Below are 17135 nucleotides of genomic sequence, written 5' to 3' on the forward strand. Positions count from 1 at the left end.
ATACACTAATGGTATAATGGCCCAGCACTATTCTTCATATCCTGTTGCTTATATGGCGCCAACATATTCTGCATTGCTGTACGGACTTTACCGTTTACAATGGTGTTTTTCCTAAATGCAGCATGCTATATGGTATGGTGTTTTTGAGGACATTTCCTCCCATAAACATCCATTTTAACAAAAACTGCAACTGCCTGTGTGATCTGTTTAGGGCTGTTGTACTTTCTCTCCGTCATGGTATGAAAACAGCAGAGGGCCAGAACTGATCCCATGGTATTCTATAGGATCGTTTTAGGCTTTGGACGCATCAGTTGTAATGACGGATGATCCCCCGTTTTCTGTCTATATCCAACTAAGGGCTCTTTCACACTAGCGTTTTTCTTTTCCGGCACTGAGTTCCGTCCTAGGGGCTCTATACCGGAAAATAACTGATCAGTTTTATCCCCATGCATTCTGAATGGAGAGAAATACGTTCAGGATGCATCAGGACGTCTTCAGTTCAGTCACTGAACGGCATTTTGGACGGAGGAAATACCGCAGCATGCTATGGTATTATCTCCGTCCAAAATTCCGGGTTAGTTGCCAAAATGTCGGATCTGGCAATAATTTACATTGAAATGTATTAGTGCCGGATCCGGCATTAAAAATACTGGAATGCCGGATCTGTAAAAATGTGAAAAAAACTAGAAACTGATCCCTTTGTCCGTATGACAAACAGAGAGACGGATCTGTTCTTGCAATGCATTTGTGAGACGCATCCGGATCCGTCTACAAATGCTGTCCGTTTGCATGCAGATTGCCGGATCACTCTGCCGCAAGTGTGAAAGTAGCCTTAGAACGCCAAAGCGGTGCGCCACATGTGTCTGGCTCAGGCATGAAACAACTGGCCAAATACAACTGATGTATTTAGTTTGGAGATAGATAGATAGATAGATAGATAGATAGATAGATAGATAGATAGATTATAGATAGGTAGATAGATAGATAGATAGATAGATAGATAGATTATAGATAGGTAGATAGATAGATAGATAGATAGATAGATAGATAGATAGATAGATAGGTAGATAGATAGATAGATAGATAGATAGATAGATAGATTATAGATAGGTAGATAGATGATAGATAGATAGATAGATAGATAGATAGATAGATAGATAGATAGATATGAGATAGATAGGAGATAATAGATAGGTAGATAGATAGATAATAGATAGATAGATAGATAGATAGATAGATAGATAGATAGATAGATAGATAGACAGACAGACAGACAGACAGACAGATAGATAGATAGACACAAATCCTCCTGGTTTTGTCCTTACTACACAAGATTAGAATTTTCCTCATACATTTACATGATATATTCATATATTTCTTTCATTTTTTCCAAGCCTTATTTAGGACATTTCTACCAGCTTTTCTACTAATAATTGAAATACCTGCACACTTACTGTTTAGCATATTACCTAATGCAGGTGTGTGGTTCATCCAGAAGAAGGGGTAAATGAGTGCTCTGATTATCTAGGTTTGTAACTTTCTGGGGCTTCCATTTAAGGATAACTAATTGCAAAATTAAACAATAACAGTAATACATAGTAATATAATGTAATGTAACAAATAATGATGTTTAATAAAATAACAGAACACATGAACATTCTTTTAATAGTAGCATAGTAATAATAAAGATAGATACATAGCAATTGTCTGTATTATGTACAGTATATACACCCCTTCTCATATGTGCAGCGCTACGGAATGAATGGCGCTTTAATAATAATAATAATAATACATACATGCACACATACTGTATATACAAACTCAGAGAGTCTTTCTTCTCTCCTTCTTCCCCATAGACTGGAGCTCTGCACAAGCAGCAGTGAATAGTATGAAGCTGGTAGAAGGATTGTATATAATGTAAGCCAGGCCCTGAGCTCATTTCATAAGGCTGATTTATGGCAGGCTAGCCCAGTTATCAGATGCAGCCAGTGCTGGAGGTAGGAGGACATTGCTGCTGCTCACACATCAAAGGGGACAATCAGCAGCACTGGGGCAGTTAAGAAGGTAAGTGGGGGCAGGGGGGGCAGAAAGTGGGGGGTCAGGTACCTGCAGTGGTGTGGGTGTATAATCCCCCTTCCCCCTCCACATGCAGCAGATGAAAGGCAGAGAGCATTGCTATAATGGGGATAATGGCAGGTTTGATGTCACCTTGTTGCCTTCTGCCAGTGTTTGATGCTTGTCTTTATACCGGACACATCCACAGCTCCGGGGTAATCAGTAACGAGGCAGGGGCACCTACCTGCCATGGGCTCTGCCCAGGAATATTGGGGGTTTTCTTAGGTAAAATTCTCAGCGAGGAGAGTGATAATGTCCATGTATAGAGGCCTGCAATGCGTATCACTGCATGGTATACAGGGGCCTTCTCCTTTTCTCTTTCTTTCTTTCTTTCTCTTTCTTTCTTCTTCTTTTTTTTTTTTTTTTTTGTCTTTCTTTTTCTGTTCTATTTATAATCTATTAATCCATCCTTTTATTCTATCTATCTACCCCATATCTATATATCTATTCATCTATAATTTACCTTACATCTATCTTTCAGTCCATCTAATTTATGTATATTCTAGCTCCTATGTATCTACTATCTATCTCTACACCTTCTATCTATCTCTACACCTTCTATCATCTCTCTATCTATCTATCTCTACACCTTCTATCTATCTATCTCTACACCTTCTATCATCTCTCTATCTATCTATCTCTACACCTTCTATCTATCTATCTCTACACCTTCTATCTATCTATCTCTACACCTTCTATCTATCTATCTCTACACCTTCTATCTATCTCTACACCTTCTATCTATCTATCTCTACACCTTCTATCTATCTCTACACCTTCTATCATCTCTCTATCTATCTATCTCTACACCTTCTATCATCTCTCTATCTATCTATCTCTACACCTTCTATCTATCTATCTATCTCTACACCTTCTATCTATCTATCTCTACACCTTCTATCTATCTCTACACCTTCTATCATCTCTCTATCTATCTATCTCTACACCTTCTATAATCTCTCTATCTATCTATCTCTACACCTTCTATCTATCTATCTCTACACCTTCTATCTATCTATCTCTACACCTTCTATCTATCTCTACACCTTCTATCATCTCTCTATCTATCTATCTCTACACCTTCTATCTATCTATCTCTACACCTTCTATCACCTCTCTATCTCTACACCTTCTATCTATCTATCTTACATCGATCTTTTGGTCTATCTAATTTATGTATATTCTATCTCCCATGTCTCTATTATCTTTCTATCTAATGATCTATTTAATCTGTCATATTATCAATCTGTTTAATCTATGTGCTATTTAATGTATATACTTATATCTAGCTATCTAATATCTACCTGTCATATATATATATATATATATATATATATATACAATTATCAAATATCTCCTGTGCTCCATTCATCTCTCTGTATCTCTGTGTCTCTACCCCAGGACCAGTGTCTGTAGGTGTCCCATCCCCTCATGTACTCACCTGTGACAGGATTCTGCTAGTATAATACAGTGCTCACCTATATGCTCTTGGCTCTAAGCACATCATGGCCAGCATAGTTTCTGCATTCATATTTGTAGATTTCCATCCAGTTCACTATATATTGCCCGATTTATACAGAATAGACACATTTCATGATTAAACGCATCAATAAATCAAACCTTGATGGAGGGAAGTTCCAATATTGCAGGTGACATGAGTGTGACATGAAGCTTCTGTATATATTATTATAGGTCATTCTGGCTGCTATCAGACAACCAGCGCTTGGATTGTCCACAGGATCTGCCCCTCAGATACCCACCTAATGGGGCATTACTGCCCCTCACTGCCAACCTGTCATACTATAGAATGGTCCAGGGATTTTACATTACAGCACAACTGCCCGGACCTCTGCATCTGCAATATAGGAGTCTCATCCAGTTCTGAATATGATTGCTCCTATTATTGGTGGTAAATGTAACCACTGGTTTATGTTTGTTACTTATATTTGCTGTTTTTCTAGTCTCCGATTACCTTGCACTCCATATGTAATTTTTATTATGATTACTTACAGATTACTGCAGATTATTCTTAAACCATTGTACAATAAATCATGATAGATATTAGAGAGAGAGATAAATAAATAGATATGTGAGATAGATATAATCTATATATATATACACACATATACATATATATATATATATATATATATATATATATATATCAGTGATCCCTCAGAATACAATATTTTCAACATACAGTGGTCTTTTCTGACCCATTGTAAATTGAAACTAAACCATACAATGTCTCAGACTCAGATCCAACCAATTAACCACTTTTCTGGTAAAACAGCTGGATTAGTTGTTAGCACATATTCCTGACTGTGATATGTAAGGACTTGTTTTATCTCTCTTAGTTATCTGCTTATTTTTTCCTAAATCTTCATTTTCTCTTATCTTAGATGACATTTTGGGGCTTTGGAACCGATTACTCAACATACAATGGTCATCCTGGAACCAAGTAATATTGTAACCTGAGGGACCACTGTATATATATATATATATATATAGTACATGCAGTGTTATAAAAATGTTTCTAACATCCATGTAATAATATTGTATATGACATGATGACACTACGTGATACAGTTTATATTATTATTGTTATTAGTGTAATAGTGTGTATGGCGTCATAAAACATTGTAATAATATGTATATCAATGACATAATGTAATAAACGTGCAAATGACAATTATATATACAATTATATAGTTTAAACATGATGCATGTCAGGCCATTAAAACCTGTAATACTAGTGCCTGTTACTTTCTCATGCAGTGTATGGGTGCATACTTGGTATGCTATAATCTACATGACAACCTGTGTTTGCTATTCCTATAGATTAAAATTGTATATATGATGTTGTATAGTGTAATAATAGTGTATATGACATTATGGCAAAGCTCATAATATTGTCCTATAAAACCAGAAAATATGAGGTTACAGTGCAAACAGTTGATTTAGAATTGTAATGGTCACTGCTTCAGTTTTCTATGACATGATAATAGTATATGTGACATTATCAAATATAGTGTGTGTTACAACACTAGTGTAACAAAGGTGTATGTGGCATTATAACAAAAGAAATTATATGACATTTCTCTATAGTATAATGAAGTATGTGACATAATGTAGTAATATGTTTGTGACAATAATGATCATATATATAACATTCACATGACATTATTATTTAATAAAATAATAGTTAATAATAGGGCTCACATTATATACTGCAATAATAATACAAATGACATTATTATACCCATTAAATAGAATAGTTACACTGCCTAAAAAAGTTATATAGTTATATAGCATAAAATAATGCAGAGAACAATATTACTCACTGTAATAATAGTGCATAGACCTTTATTGTATAGTGTAATAATAGTGCAATTATTATTATTATTATATAGTGTACTAATAATACACAGACCTTTATTACTTACTGTAATAATAGTGCACAGAACATTATTGTATAGTATAATAATAGTGCAATTATTATTATATAGTGTACTAATAATGCATAGAAAAGTATTATATAATGGAATAATAGTGCACAGAACATTACTATATAGTATAATATCATTGCACAGAACACTATATAGTGTAATCATAGTTCACAGATCATATAGTGTAGTAATAGTGCACAGAACATTATTATATGGTGTAATTATCATAATGGTCTATGCATTATTATTACATTATATATTAAGGTTTTGTGCACTATTTGGTGTAATAACAGTGTGCAGAACATTACTATATGGAGTAATAGTGCAAAGTCCATTTTATATAGTATAATTATGAAGCACAAATCCCCATCACATTGCCTGACTTTCAGCTGCTTTTGCAGATGGTGGTGCTGTATCTGACACTATATCACACATGACCTGTAACCAATAGATCATTATTATGTTTCTGGCTTTAGATGAACTCTTTCTACTTCTTCCCTTTGTCACTTCTGTCTGATATTTCTCCATTATTACGACCTACCCGCTGTGATGGTGATCACATGTAATTACCCGCTGGATCTGGGGTGATCCTATAATGGTTCCTGAGGACACCCTATGTGAACTTATAATAAAGTGGAGATGATGTCACCATTTCATGACTATACCCGGTATTATGTGCGCCCCCATATGTCCTCTGGTGGTATTATATACTGATCCTAGCACTCATCACGTCTGTGTTATGTACAGATGGGTTTCTCCAATGTAGCAGTTCTGAGTTTGGGTTTTAGCACTTCTATAAAAGTGTTCTGCCTGGTTTTACATAGGACTGCAGATAAAGCTACCATATTGCCCGAGTGATAACCTAACATGATTATACCATCTGTATGTCTGACATTGTGGTCGCACAACCTGTGGATGTGGCTTTCCTGATCTGACACTTTACCATGAGAAATGTAATCATTTAGCTATTATTGTATTTATCCCATAATAAAGTGAATTTAAGTGACATTTTATTTTTTTGAAAAGTTTAAATTGTGCTCATCGATCTCTAGATAAAAAATCTGGTCGGAAAAGCTGTTCCCACTGCTACTACCACTACTACTCCCATCATCACTCCTATCACCAGTACTACTAGGAGGATCCCTGACACCTCTATAATATGTGGATACCGCAAATCTATCCTGTACAGTGCCCTTCACATCAGTTCAGAAAAGACAGCGGTACCGCAAAGTATCTAGTGATTGACTTCACATGTATAGTAGCCTGCCCTCCTGTGTCTGCTCCCTCCATGTCTATCTACTGTTCAGTCTATACCCCCATGTCTATGTATTGTAATATCTATCTATCTATCTAGTTTCTTTCTGTCTATCTATCTATTGTACTGTTATCTATTTCCTAACTATATATCTATCTACTCTACTATCTATCTATATATCTCTTTTATATCTATTTATTTACTGTTCTGTCTATACATCCATGTCTATCTACTGGAATGTGTATCTACATTGATCTATTCCTATCTATTTTCTATCAATTATCTATGTATCTACTGTTCTATCTATACCTCCATGTCTACCTACTGTAATATCTATCTAGTTTCTTTCCGTCTATCTCCTATCTATCTATCTATCTATCTATCTATAGCTCAATGTATTATATATCTCCCATCATATATGTAAGTATGGATGTATTTATTTATTTAATATCTATTTATCTCATATATATGCAACTTTTATAATTATCTATTTATCTATCAATCAATCAATATATCTCATATCTACCTATCTATAGATCTATATATCTTATATCTATCTATATATCATCTAACTTACATATATATATATATATATATATATATCCCATATCTATCTATCTATCTATCTATCTCATACCTATCTATAAATCTTTCTATCTCATATATATATATATATATATATATATATATATATATATATCCATCCCATATCTATCTATTTATCTATTATCTATCTAATATTTATATATATATATATATATATATATATATATATATTTCATACATATCTATCTAATATCTATCTATTTATCCATATATCCCATATTTAGCTATCTAATATCTTTCTATATCATACCTATCTATATCTATAAATCTATATATCTCTCATATCTATCTAAAATCTATTCTATCTCATATCTATCTATCTATCTATAAATCTATCTATCTAATATATTCTATTTAATATCTATCTATCTATCCCATATCTATCTCTCCCCCCCTGTGTGTAGCAGTACCCTCACCCCCTCCCCTATGGCAGGGTCTCTCCGGCGCCATCGCCCCCCGTCCTCTGCCCGGTGAGACCCCGGGGACACAATGGGCTCAGCAGTGGGCTCCATTCTGGCTCTGCCCGGGGCACAATCCCCCCTCTTAAAAGAGCCGAGAAATCCTTTCTGCTCCTTTGTAGGAGACTTCCCCATTCAGAGGGGGCAGTGAACCGTGTGATTCCCGACTTATTGTTATCACCTATTTATTAATTGTTCTCATCTGGATTTAATTGAGCAACCAAGGACTTTTAGCCCAGGGGCACTTAACCCTCTCCCTCTGGATACCCATGCGGGAAGGAAGGGGTTAAGTAACACTGATTTAAAGGGATAAGTATTCATCACTGGGATGAGCAATGGAGGCACAGAAGGGGGGAGGGGCTGTGACTGGTAGGGACACCAATAGGTGCTGGGGGTGTCAGGGAGAATTCACATGGGACTGGAATTTCAGGAAGACCAGTCATGGCTATTGAATTGAGAGTACTGCTGGGGTGTCAGGCCTAGCAATGGGGGTGTCAGAGGGCAGAGGGTAGTTTTACAAAAGTTTTTATGAGGAATAAAGAGAGGCTGGGCACTGTCCTCGGCATTGGGGGAGAGGTAGGTACTGCTTTCTCAGGCCTGTGAGGTGTAACCCCCAGTTGAGGAATGCTCAGCTGACAACCCTGACTCCATCCAGCAGAGTCCATTGTCTCTAATGCTCTGGATAGAGAGTCAAAAGGTGTGTGACAAGCATGAAACCGCTTCCCCAAACAATACATGAATGGAGTTTTCTTAGCCCCAGGACCTTCTCCTGACTTCTGTCTTTTGATCTTCTCCACAGCTTCCCCAGCTCCAAAGTTTTGGTACAAGATCTAATCTCCCATGTTACCCAGTGATCTTCAAACACTGCAGATAGGGAGCTGATCAGAGCTGTCTGGCTGGAGCTGGGGTGAGAAGCCTCCATATCTTATCTGCCATACTGGCCAGGGACCTATATATACACACAGGGACTCTACACTGCTCTGATGGGACTAGCTTCTGAAGAGGACTGAAGACTAGTCATGAAATGCTGACTTATTGAAGCCATCACTGATATTAGAGGTTTCCTATTGCCCTGAGCTATAGTCTCACTGGAGCCGCACTGAGTCTGCTGCAGAGCCTGCCTCATTACACCAATTAGTCTCTGTCTGAACTCTACACTGGGTGCACATCACTGCCCCAAAGGATGGGCTCCCCGGAGCTCTAACCAATAGCATTACAAGGTGTGTGTGTGTGTGTGTGTGTGTATATATATATATATATATATATATATATATATTTAATTATATAGTGAATTTCTTCTAATATATATATATATATATATATATATATATATACACACACATAAAGAGATAGAGTAAGCAAGTGTATATATATATATATATTCGCCTCATTTCTTATATAGTGAATTTCTTCTAATATATATATAGAGAGAGAGAGAGAGAGAGTAAGCAAATATATATATATATATATATATATATATATTCGCTTATTTTCTTATATATATAAAATATTTTAAAATATATGTGTGAATTTCTTTCTTCTAATATATATATATATATATATATATATATATACAGAAAGAGATAGAGTAAGCAAGTATATATATATATTAGAATTAATTCACAAATATATTTTTACATAATATATATAGTTAATTTATGTGTAACAGAAAACATATTAAAACATATTAATATAGATATATCATAAAATTATCAAATTGATTATATATATATATATATATATATATATATATATTAGAATACAAATAATAGTCATTAATAAAATATGTATATATCTTGAAATAATCTGACTAATTCTATCTATCTAGTGTCATACCAGTCTCAAAGTTCAAGAGTCATAACATTGTAAAAAAAACTTGTATGAATAAAATCTATTTATCTAGAGATAGATAGATATGGGATAGAAAGATAGATAGATATGAGAGATAAATAGATTATATATATATATATATATATATATATATATATATGATAGATAATAGATAGATATTAAACTGAAAGATAGAGAGAAAGAGGTGAGCTATGAAACCACACAGAGATACATCCTGACTTGACAAACACAGCTCCACTACATCTCTGTATACAGGACTGCGCAGAAAGTTTGGACAATATGTAACCATTTATTTTGTGAACCAATTAAACCCCCTGGAAAACAGATGACTGCCTCAGCTCCGCTGTGTATGTATGGCACTACATACTGTCACCTCACATCAAGCAATAAATAATTCATTTTTTTCCTTGCGAATGTGTTCAAAAAGTTTAATAAAAAAAAGCCTAACCTTCCAGAACCCCGACCCTCCTGGGAGGTGTTTCCATCAGAGTCACAAGAAAGGAATTTTATGGATCTCTACTGCTCGGATGTCTAATAATTCCCCAGCTTCCCTGCGCTTTTAGGTTTGTATTTCAATATGGCGCAGAATAATGTATCAAGAAGAATATTTCATGTGCGACTTTTACTATCATTGGCTCCGAACTTCAGAGGAAAACGTGAGAAGTCTCGGCTGATGATTTCCTCATTTCCCCCCGTGTTTTACACTTATTGCCACCAGAAATGCTCTGTAGTGATGGGAGTGAGCGGCTACAATGTATATTTTTTGCAGTTCCCCAAATTGTATCGATCAGTCAGTTCCTGGTGGATCTCAGAGGTGGGAATTATTTTAACTTAATTTACTCTATCAGGACCCAAAATGTACAGTCAAAGCCAGGTGAAGTCAAACTTTCAAGGCTCTCTGCATAACTGTTTGCTGCACAATTCCCCGAATTGTCTCATTTTATATAATAAAAAACAAAAAAATAAATAAATAAGAAAACAGAGAACCACAAAACTACATTAAAATTAATTTATTTAACAAATAAAACTATAATATAAATGATAATAAATTTCCAATATACAGTATATTACATAATGCATCCCTTCCAAAGGGACGAATGCGGTAACAGGAGGCAAACAGACAGTGCTGTTCTCTAGAAATACCTCATCTCTTACATGGAAGAGACAATTCTCTTTACACATATAGATCCCTTTATCGACCATGTCATCTGCTGACACCAGGATCAAGGCAGATGAGAAGTCATCTCATTCCAGGCGCCTTTTCACCCCTTGCTATAGTCTACAGCAGTGCTCTGCAACCTGTGGCTCACCAGCTGTTGGAAAACTACAACTCTCAGCATGTGCTGGCAGCTGGTAAGCAAGCCTGAGGTTGTGGACCACAGGACTGCTGCACCATCAGTTTACTGTAAGGTTTGTGAACTCATTTAAGTTTTTTTTTCTTCTTTAAATCAAACCAAATTTTTTGGATGGAACAAGAAGAACTTTGGCTCTTGGACTTCCAGGTTGCTCTACACATGGTCCAGCTTCCACAAGTGGGCTTGTAGGGTTCCTCTAGTCAGATGCAGCTAACAAGGCGATAATGGCAATACATGTTGAGGTGATCTAGTATTTCTACTGATGAATTCCCTAGGAATTCATAAATAGTGACACAAGTCATGGTTGGGGGGGAAGACGTCACACAAGGTCTTTGCCAACAGTCTTGGATTTTAGGCTTCAAGTGACTTATTAAGAGAGATGGTACATGCTGTATCCAACATGTGCAGTGTACAGTCCCATGGGTGACATTGGCAGGGTAGGCCTATGGAAAGGATTGGAGGTTCCATACAATGAAGCTGTGGGCATAGCAGTCCCCAGTGGGAAGGAGATACCGAAAGCTGGTGGCAACATGGGCTTTGCTGCCATTTTGAGTTTTTCAAGCTCTGCTTCTTGAAGCCTCTTGGCTTTGGCTCTTCTGTTTTGGAACCAGATCTTGACCTGAGTCTCGGTGAGGTTGAGGGAACTGGAGAACTCGGCTCTTTCTGCTATGGAAAGATATTGTTTCTGTCTGAATTTCCTCTCCAGGGCCAGAAGCTGGGAGGTGGTGAAGGGAGTCCTTGGTTTCCTGTTGGTTTTGTGCTTTCTTAGAGTGCAAGCTGGGGGGCTCATCCTCCCTGAAGAGATCAAAAGAAGGCACTTTTAGAAACAGCATTGGACAAAGATGTGGCACCAACAAGAAGTAAGCAACAGTATCGGGCTTCAAGATTTTTATACTAGTGTAATAGTGCTATCGAAAGTGAATAATAATATAGTAATATTATTAATAATACTACTACTATTACTACTAATAATATAGTAATGATAATTATACTACTACTGCCAATAATAATAATATAGTAATGATAATGATACTACTACTACTAATAATAATACAGTAATATTAATGATACTACTACTACTTATAAAAATAATAAAATATGATAACAATTATAATATAGTAATAATAAACTACTACTACTACTAATAATAATAATAACAACATATAATAATTATAATATAGTAATAAATAAACTACTACTAAAATAATATAAACATGTAATGATATTAATAATGGTGAAGCTAGTAGTAAAAATAAAATAGTGTACTATAATAATAAATTACAACATTAATAAAGTAGTAGTATTAATAATAATGATATTACTACTACTACTAATAATAATAATAATAAAATATTATAAAAATAATGTGCTCATTTTACCAATAATGCTGCTACTACTACTATAATAGTTATAACAATATTAATAACAAGCTATTACTTTCCCTTGTGTGCTGTACTATATATTATGCAGTATTGGTTTGTTTTTATATTATTATATTGCTTTGTTGAGTTGCCAGCAAACTGTGCTCCATAGGTTACAAGCACAATGCACTGCCCTTATAAGATTCCACAGAAGAAGTTCTGTAACTTTTCCACAGGCAGCATAGAGTTAATACAGCTAAACGAAGAGAAATCCAGCACTTACTTGTTGGGGAAGGAGAGAATCTGGGATTCTGCATCCAGGGGCTCCTCTCTCTGTCAGGACTCTCAGACTTGACAAGTGCTTCTTCTGGGAGTTTCATGATTCCTCCTACAGTAAAGTGACTGTGAGACAGAGGAGGGGAGCTGGGGGTGTCTGCGGCCAGGGAGCCCATTCTTGGGCTTTGAGAAGTCCCAGCCAGTGGAGATACAGTCGGGCTGGAGATGTCCCTGTCCCTCCCAGGCTTCCTGTCAGCCATCAGAGCCTCCACACTGAAGGGCAGGACTGCAGCATTCACCCTGGGCTTGTGGTCACTTTCTTCCTCCACTGCCATCTTTAGGCTGGTCTGCATGGTTGTCTTGCTGTAAGTTGGGCTTTCAACTTTTGCTCCACCAAGCTGCAAAGAAGTCATAAGAACACCAGGGGCCATACAGAAGTGATCCTTCCAAACCGCAGAGAGCAAGAGGACATGTGCCTTGGATGGGAGATCAGCGATGTAAATCCTCAGCAGCAGGCTGCCCGCTTGTTGTCATACTTCAAGCTTGAGACTCAGCACTTTCTTGCTAATAAAGCAGCAGCCAATAATGGTATGGTCCAATGGGAGGTGAGAGGGGGAGGGGGCAGCCCTGGGATAGGCCCCAGCAACCCTCTCACACTGCTCTCCCTGCCTTGGAGCTGCGCCCATTCTCAGCCCAGCAGAGCCCTCTCCTTTCATACACTTACCCAATTGCCCTTTTTTGTGATTTGCAACCTTGTTGTTGACTTGTCAAATAAAAGAAATGCAAATCAGATTGTTTAACAGCAGCTGAAAATGACCCTCAACACAAATGAAGAATAATTAGTGTGTTTATTATTAGGACTCCTAATCCACCATCAAAGGAGCCAGGTCCTCTTTCTTCTCTTCAGTCCTGTCCACCTTATCTTCTCACAACTGTAAGTGAGACATCTCCAGCAACAGACAAGGACACTAACAACTTTCCTTTACTGCTACCAAATCTCCATATCTATCTGTCTATCTATCTGTCTATTATCTATTTGTCTATCTATCTCATATCTATCTATCTATCTATCTATCTATCTATCTATCTATCTATCTATCTACAGTATCTATATACAATATTTATCTATCAATACAGTATCTATCTATCTATTTATTATCTATCTATCTCTGTATCTATCTATCTATCTATCTCATATCTATCATCTAATATCTATCTATCTATCTATCTATTATCTATCTCTGTATCTATCTATCTATTATCTCATATCTATCATCTAATATCTATCTATTATCTATCATCTATTATCTATCTATCTATCTATCTATCTATCTCATATCTATCTATTATCTATCTGTCTATCTATTATCTTTCTCATATCTATCATCTAATATCTATATATTATATATCTATTATCTATCTATCTATCTATTATCTATCTATCTATCCATCTATCTTTCTATCTCTATCTAAAAATAGTAAATAGGCAGCACACTCCAAAAAGTAAAAACAAATGTATTTACCCAAGTGAATTCCATTCGGCTTGTATCTCAATTTCTCTCTGTTTTCCTATATTGTATCTGATGCTGCCATTTTGCATAAGTGTCTATCTATCTATCTATTTTTTTATATCTATCTATCTATCTATCTATCTATCATCTAATATATATCTATCAATTTATCTATCTACAATATCTATCTATATATAAATGTATTATATATATATATATATATATATATATATATATATATATATATATATAATCTGTCTATCTGGTATTTATCTGTACAATACATACAGACAGACTATATAATACCCGAAAATAAGGGGTGAGGTGGATTTGATTGGTTTGCTGACCGATCTATCAGTGGGAGAACCATTTCCTCCATAGCTCTGGACATGTCATCTCACACTGCACCGACCGATCATTTATTTGCAGATATCTTTTTTACACATCTGATCGCTGTATCCTGGCGTTATTAAACATTACCGGTCACATCCAGGATTACATCAGGTATGTAAGGGAAGAAGAGAAAATATCTCCACAATAAATAATGTGGAGAGAAGACAGACACATAGTATATTAACGACAGTAATATCGGTCTATACAGCCACACAGATAATCAATAGAGAAAACTACAACCAAAGGTTACTACAGAATAGAAGAACTTCACATCATCAGTATACATATATCACATATATTACATAACACATAACAGTATACATATATCACATATATTACATAACACATAGCAGTATACATATATCATAGTACATAACACATAACAGTATACATATATCACAGTACATAACAGTATACATATATCACATATATTACATAACAGTATACATATATCACATATATTACATAACACATAACAGTATACATATATCACATATATTACATAACACATAACAGTATACATATATCACATATATTACATAACACATAGCAGTATACATATATCATAGTACATAACACATAACAGTATACATATATCACAGTACATAACAGTATACATATATCACATATATTACATAACAGTATACATATATCACAGTCCATAATACATAACACTATACATATATCACAGTCCATAACACATGACACTATACATATATCACATATATTACATAACACATAACAGTATACATATATCATAGTACATAACACATAAAAGTATACATATATCATAGTACATAACACATAACAGTATACATATATCACAGTCCATCACACATAACAGTATACATATATCACAGTACATAACAGTATACATATATCCCATATATTACATAACACATAACAGTATACATATATCACATATATTACATAACACATAACAGTATACATATATCATAGTACATAACAGTATACATATATCATAGTACATAACAGTATACATCTGTGCATATTGGTTAATATTTATACTGCGCTGATTTGTAACAATCTATAGGGTTTATTGCTTCTGTGCACATGAAGAGAATTATTGTACAGGTATTTGTATGCAGAAACGTCTATCTCCTATCTATCTATCTATCTATCTATCTATCTATCTATCTATCTATCATATATGTGTAATCTATCTATCTATCCATCTATATATTATCTATCTATCTCATATCTATCTATCTATCTATCTATTATCTATCTATCTATCTATCCATCTATCCATCTATATATTATCTATCTATCTATCTCATATCTATCTATCTATTATCTATCTATCTATCTATCTATCTATCTATCTATCTATCTATTATCTATCTATCTATCTATCTATCTATCTATATATTATCTATCTATCTATCTATCTATCTAATATCTATCTATCTACTTATCTATCTATATCATATCTATCTTTTTATCTATTTATATTATATCTATCTATCTCTCTATCCATCTCTCTCTCTAGCACAGCAGTGCCCCGGTGACCCCCCTGGCACTGGGTACATTTCGGGGTCCCCCTCCCCTGGCTCGGTGTCCTCTCAGGGAAGCGTCTGCATTGCTAATTGCCAGTATACACAGGGTGTCACCAGAAGTCAGGGCTGTAATGGGCAGACAAGTGATGTTGTTTTAGGCGCCAGCAGCGGCCTGATCAAAGGCTGGGGCTGGAGGGACCACGGAGGAGGAGGTGAAGTCACATCAAGGAGCCCTGCAGGGACGGCAGCCATTCAGCCTGAACAATCCCTGCCCCAGCCTTTCCCAGAGCAGCCCTCCTGTCTGCAGGGGAGCGCTCTCCAGCCACATGCACAGGGCTCCCTAAAATCCACACACCCCTGGGGTGATGGCAGCTTTGATTAGAGCCCCTTATCCAGGGCATTGTATGGAGAGGCTGTCAGCCAGGCAGGTTAGGGTAGGCTGGTGATAAGGTGACATGTCTGCCTGTCTGTCTGTCTGTGCACACAGATCATTAGCCTTATCTCTCTAATGATGCCCAGAGCCTTTGATTAACAGTTAGCGTCTATTAGACAGTAAATTAGATTAGGAGACTGTGGATGTCACTGAGGTGGGGGCAGCCCCGACCCCTGTAAACCTAGAGCAAACATAGGGAGTCCGTGTATAGCTGATATTGCATTAGTCACTGACCAAACACGGGGCAAGAGGAACCAGAAGTCCCAGCAAAGCCCTGTACAGAGCAATACCCAGCTGTGACCATAGTCATCATCCATACACAGCAGATACCCGGAATCTGTACCGACAATAACTTATATTTATCTATGTACAACTCATGAATCCATCTATACCATCTATCTATCTATCTATCTATCTATCTATCTATCTATCTATCTATCTATATGTATCTATCTATCTATCTATCTATCTATCTAATATCTATCTATATCTATCTATCTATCTAATATCTATCTATATCTATCTATCTATCTATCTATCTATCTATCTATC

The 17135-nt window shown here is 35.7% G+C and overlaps 1 protein-coding gene across 1 annotated transcript; it reads right to left on the bottom strand.

Annotated features, from left to right (window-relative positions):
* Positions 1 to 10815: 10815 nt before the first annotated feature.
* On the bottom strand, positions 10816 to 13262 carry MSX1 (msh homeobox 1). The gene is made up of 2 exons (XM_044282970.1): positions 12734 to 13262; positions 10816 to 11884 (listed from the first exon to the last, which is right to left on the bottom strand). The coding sequence occupies exons 1-2, from the start codon at positions 13155 to 13157 to the stop codon at positions 11460 to 11462; spliced, it is 849 nt and encodes a 282-aa protein (XP_044138905.1). The 5' UTR covers positions 13158 to 13262; the 3' UTR covers positions 10816 to 11459.
* Between the last annotated feature and the right edge of the window lie 3873 nt (positions 13263 to 17135).

This window comes from Bufo gargarizans, chromosome 1 (assembly GCF_014858855.1).
Source record: "Bufo gargarizans isolate SCDJY-AF-19 chromosome 1, ASM1485885v1, whole genome shotgun sequence".
Taxonomy (NCBI): domain Eukaryota; kingdom Metazoa; phylum Chordata; class Amphibia; order Anura; family Bufonidae; genus Bufo; species Bufo gargarizans.

What these genes read in the sequence shown, in the direction of transcription:
- MSX1 (XM_044282970.1), bottom strand. Translation starts at nt 13,157, where the DNA reads ATGGCCCCTGGTGTTCTTATGACTTCTTTGCAGCTTGGTGGAGCAAAA. An exon ending in ATTCTCTCCTTCCCCAACAA is followed by an intron (nt 11,885 to 12,733) that starts GTAAGTGCTGGA and finishes TGATCTCTTCAG; the next exon opens with GGAGGATGAGCCCCCCAGCT.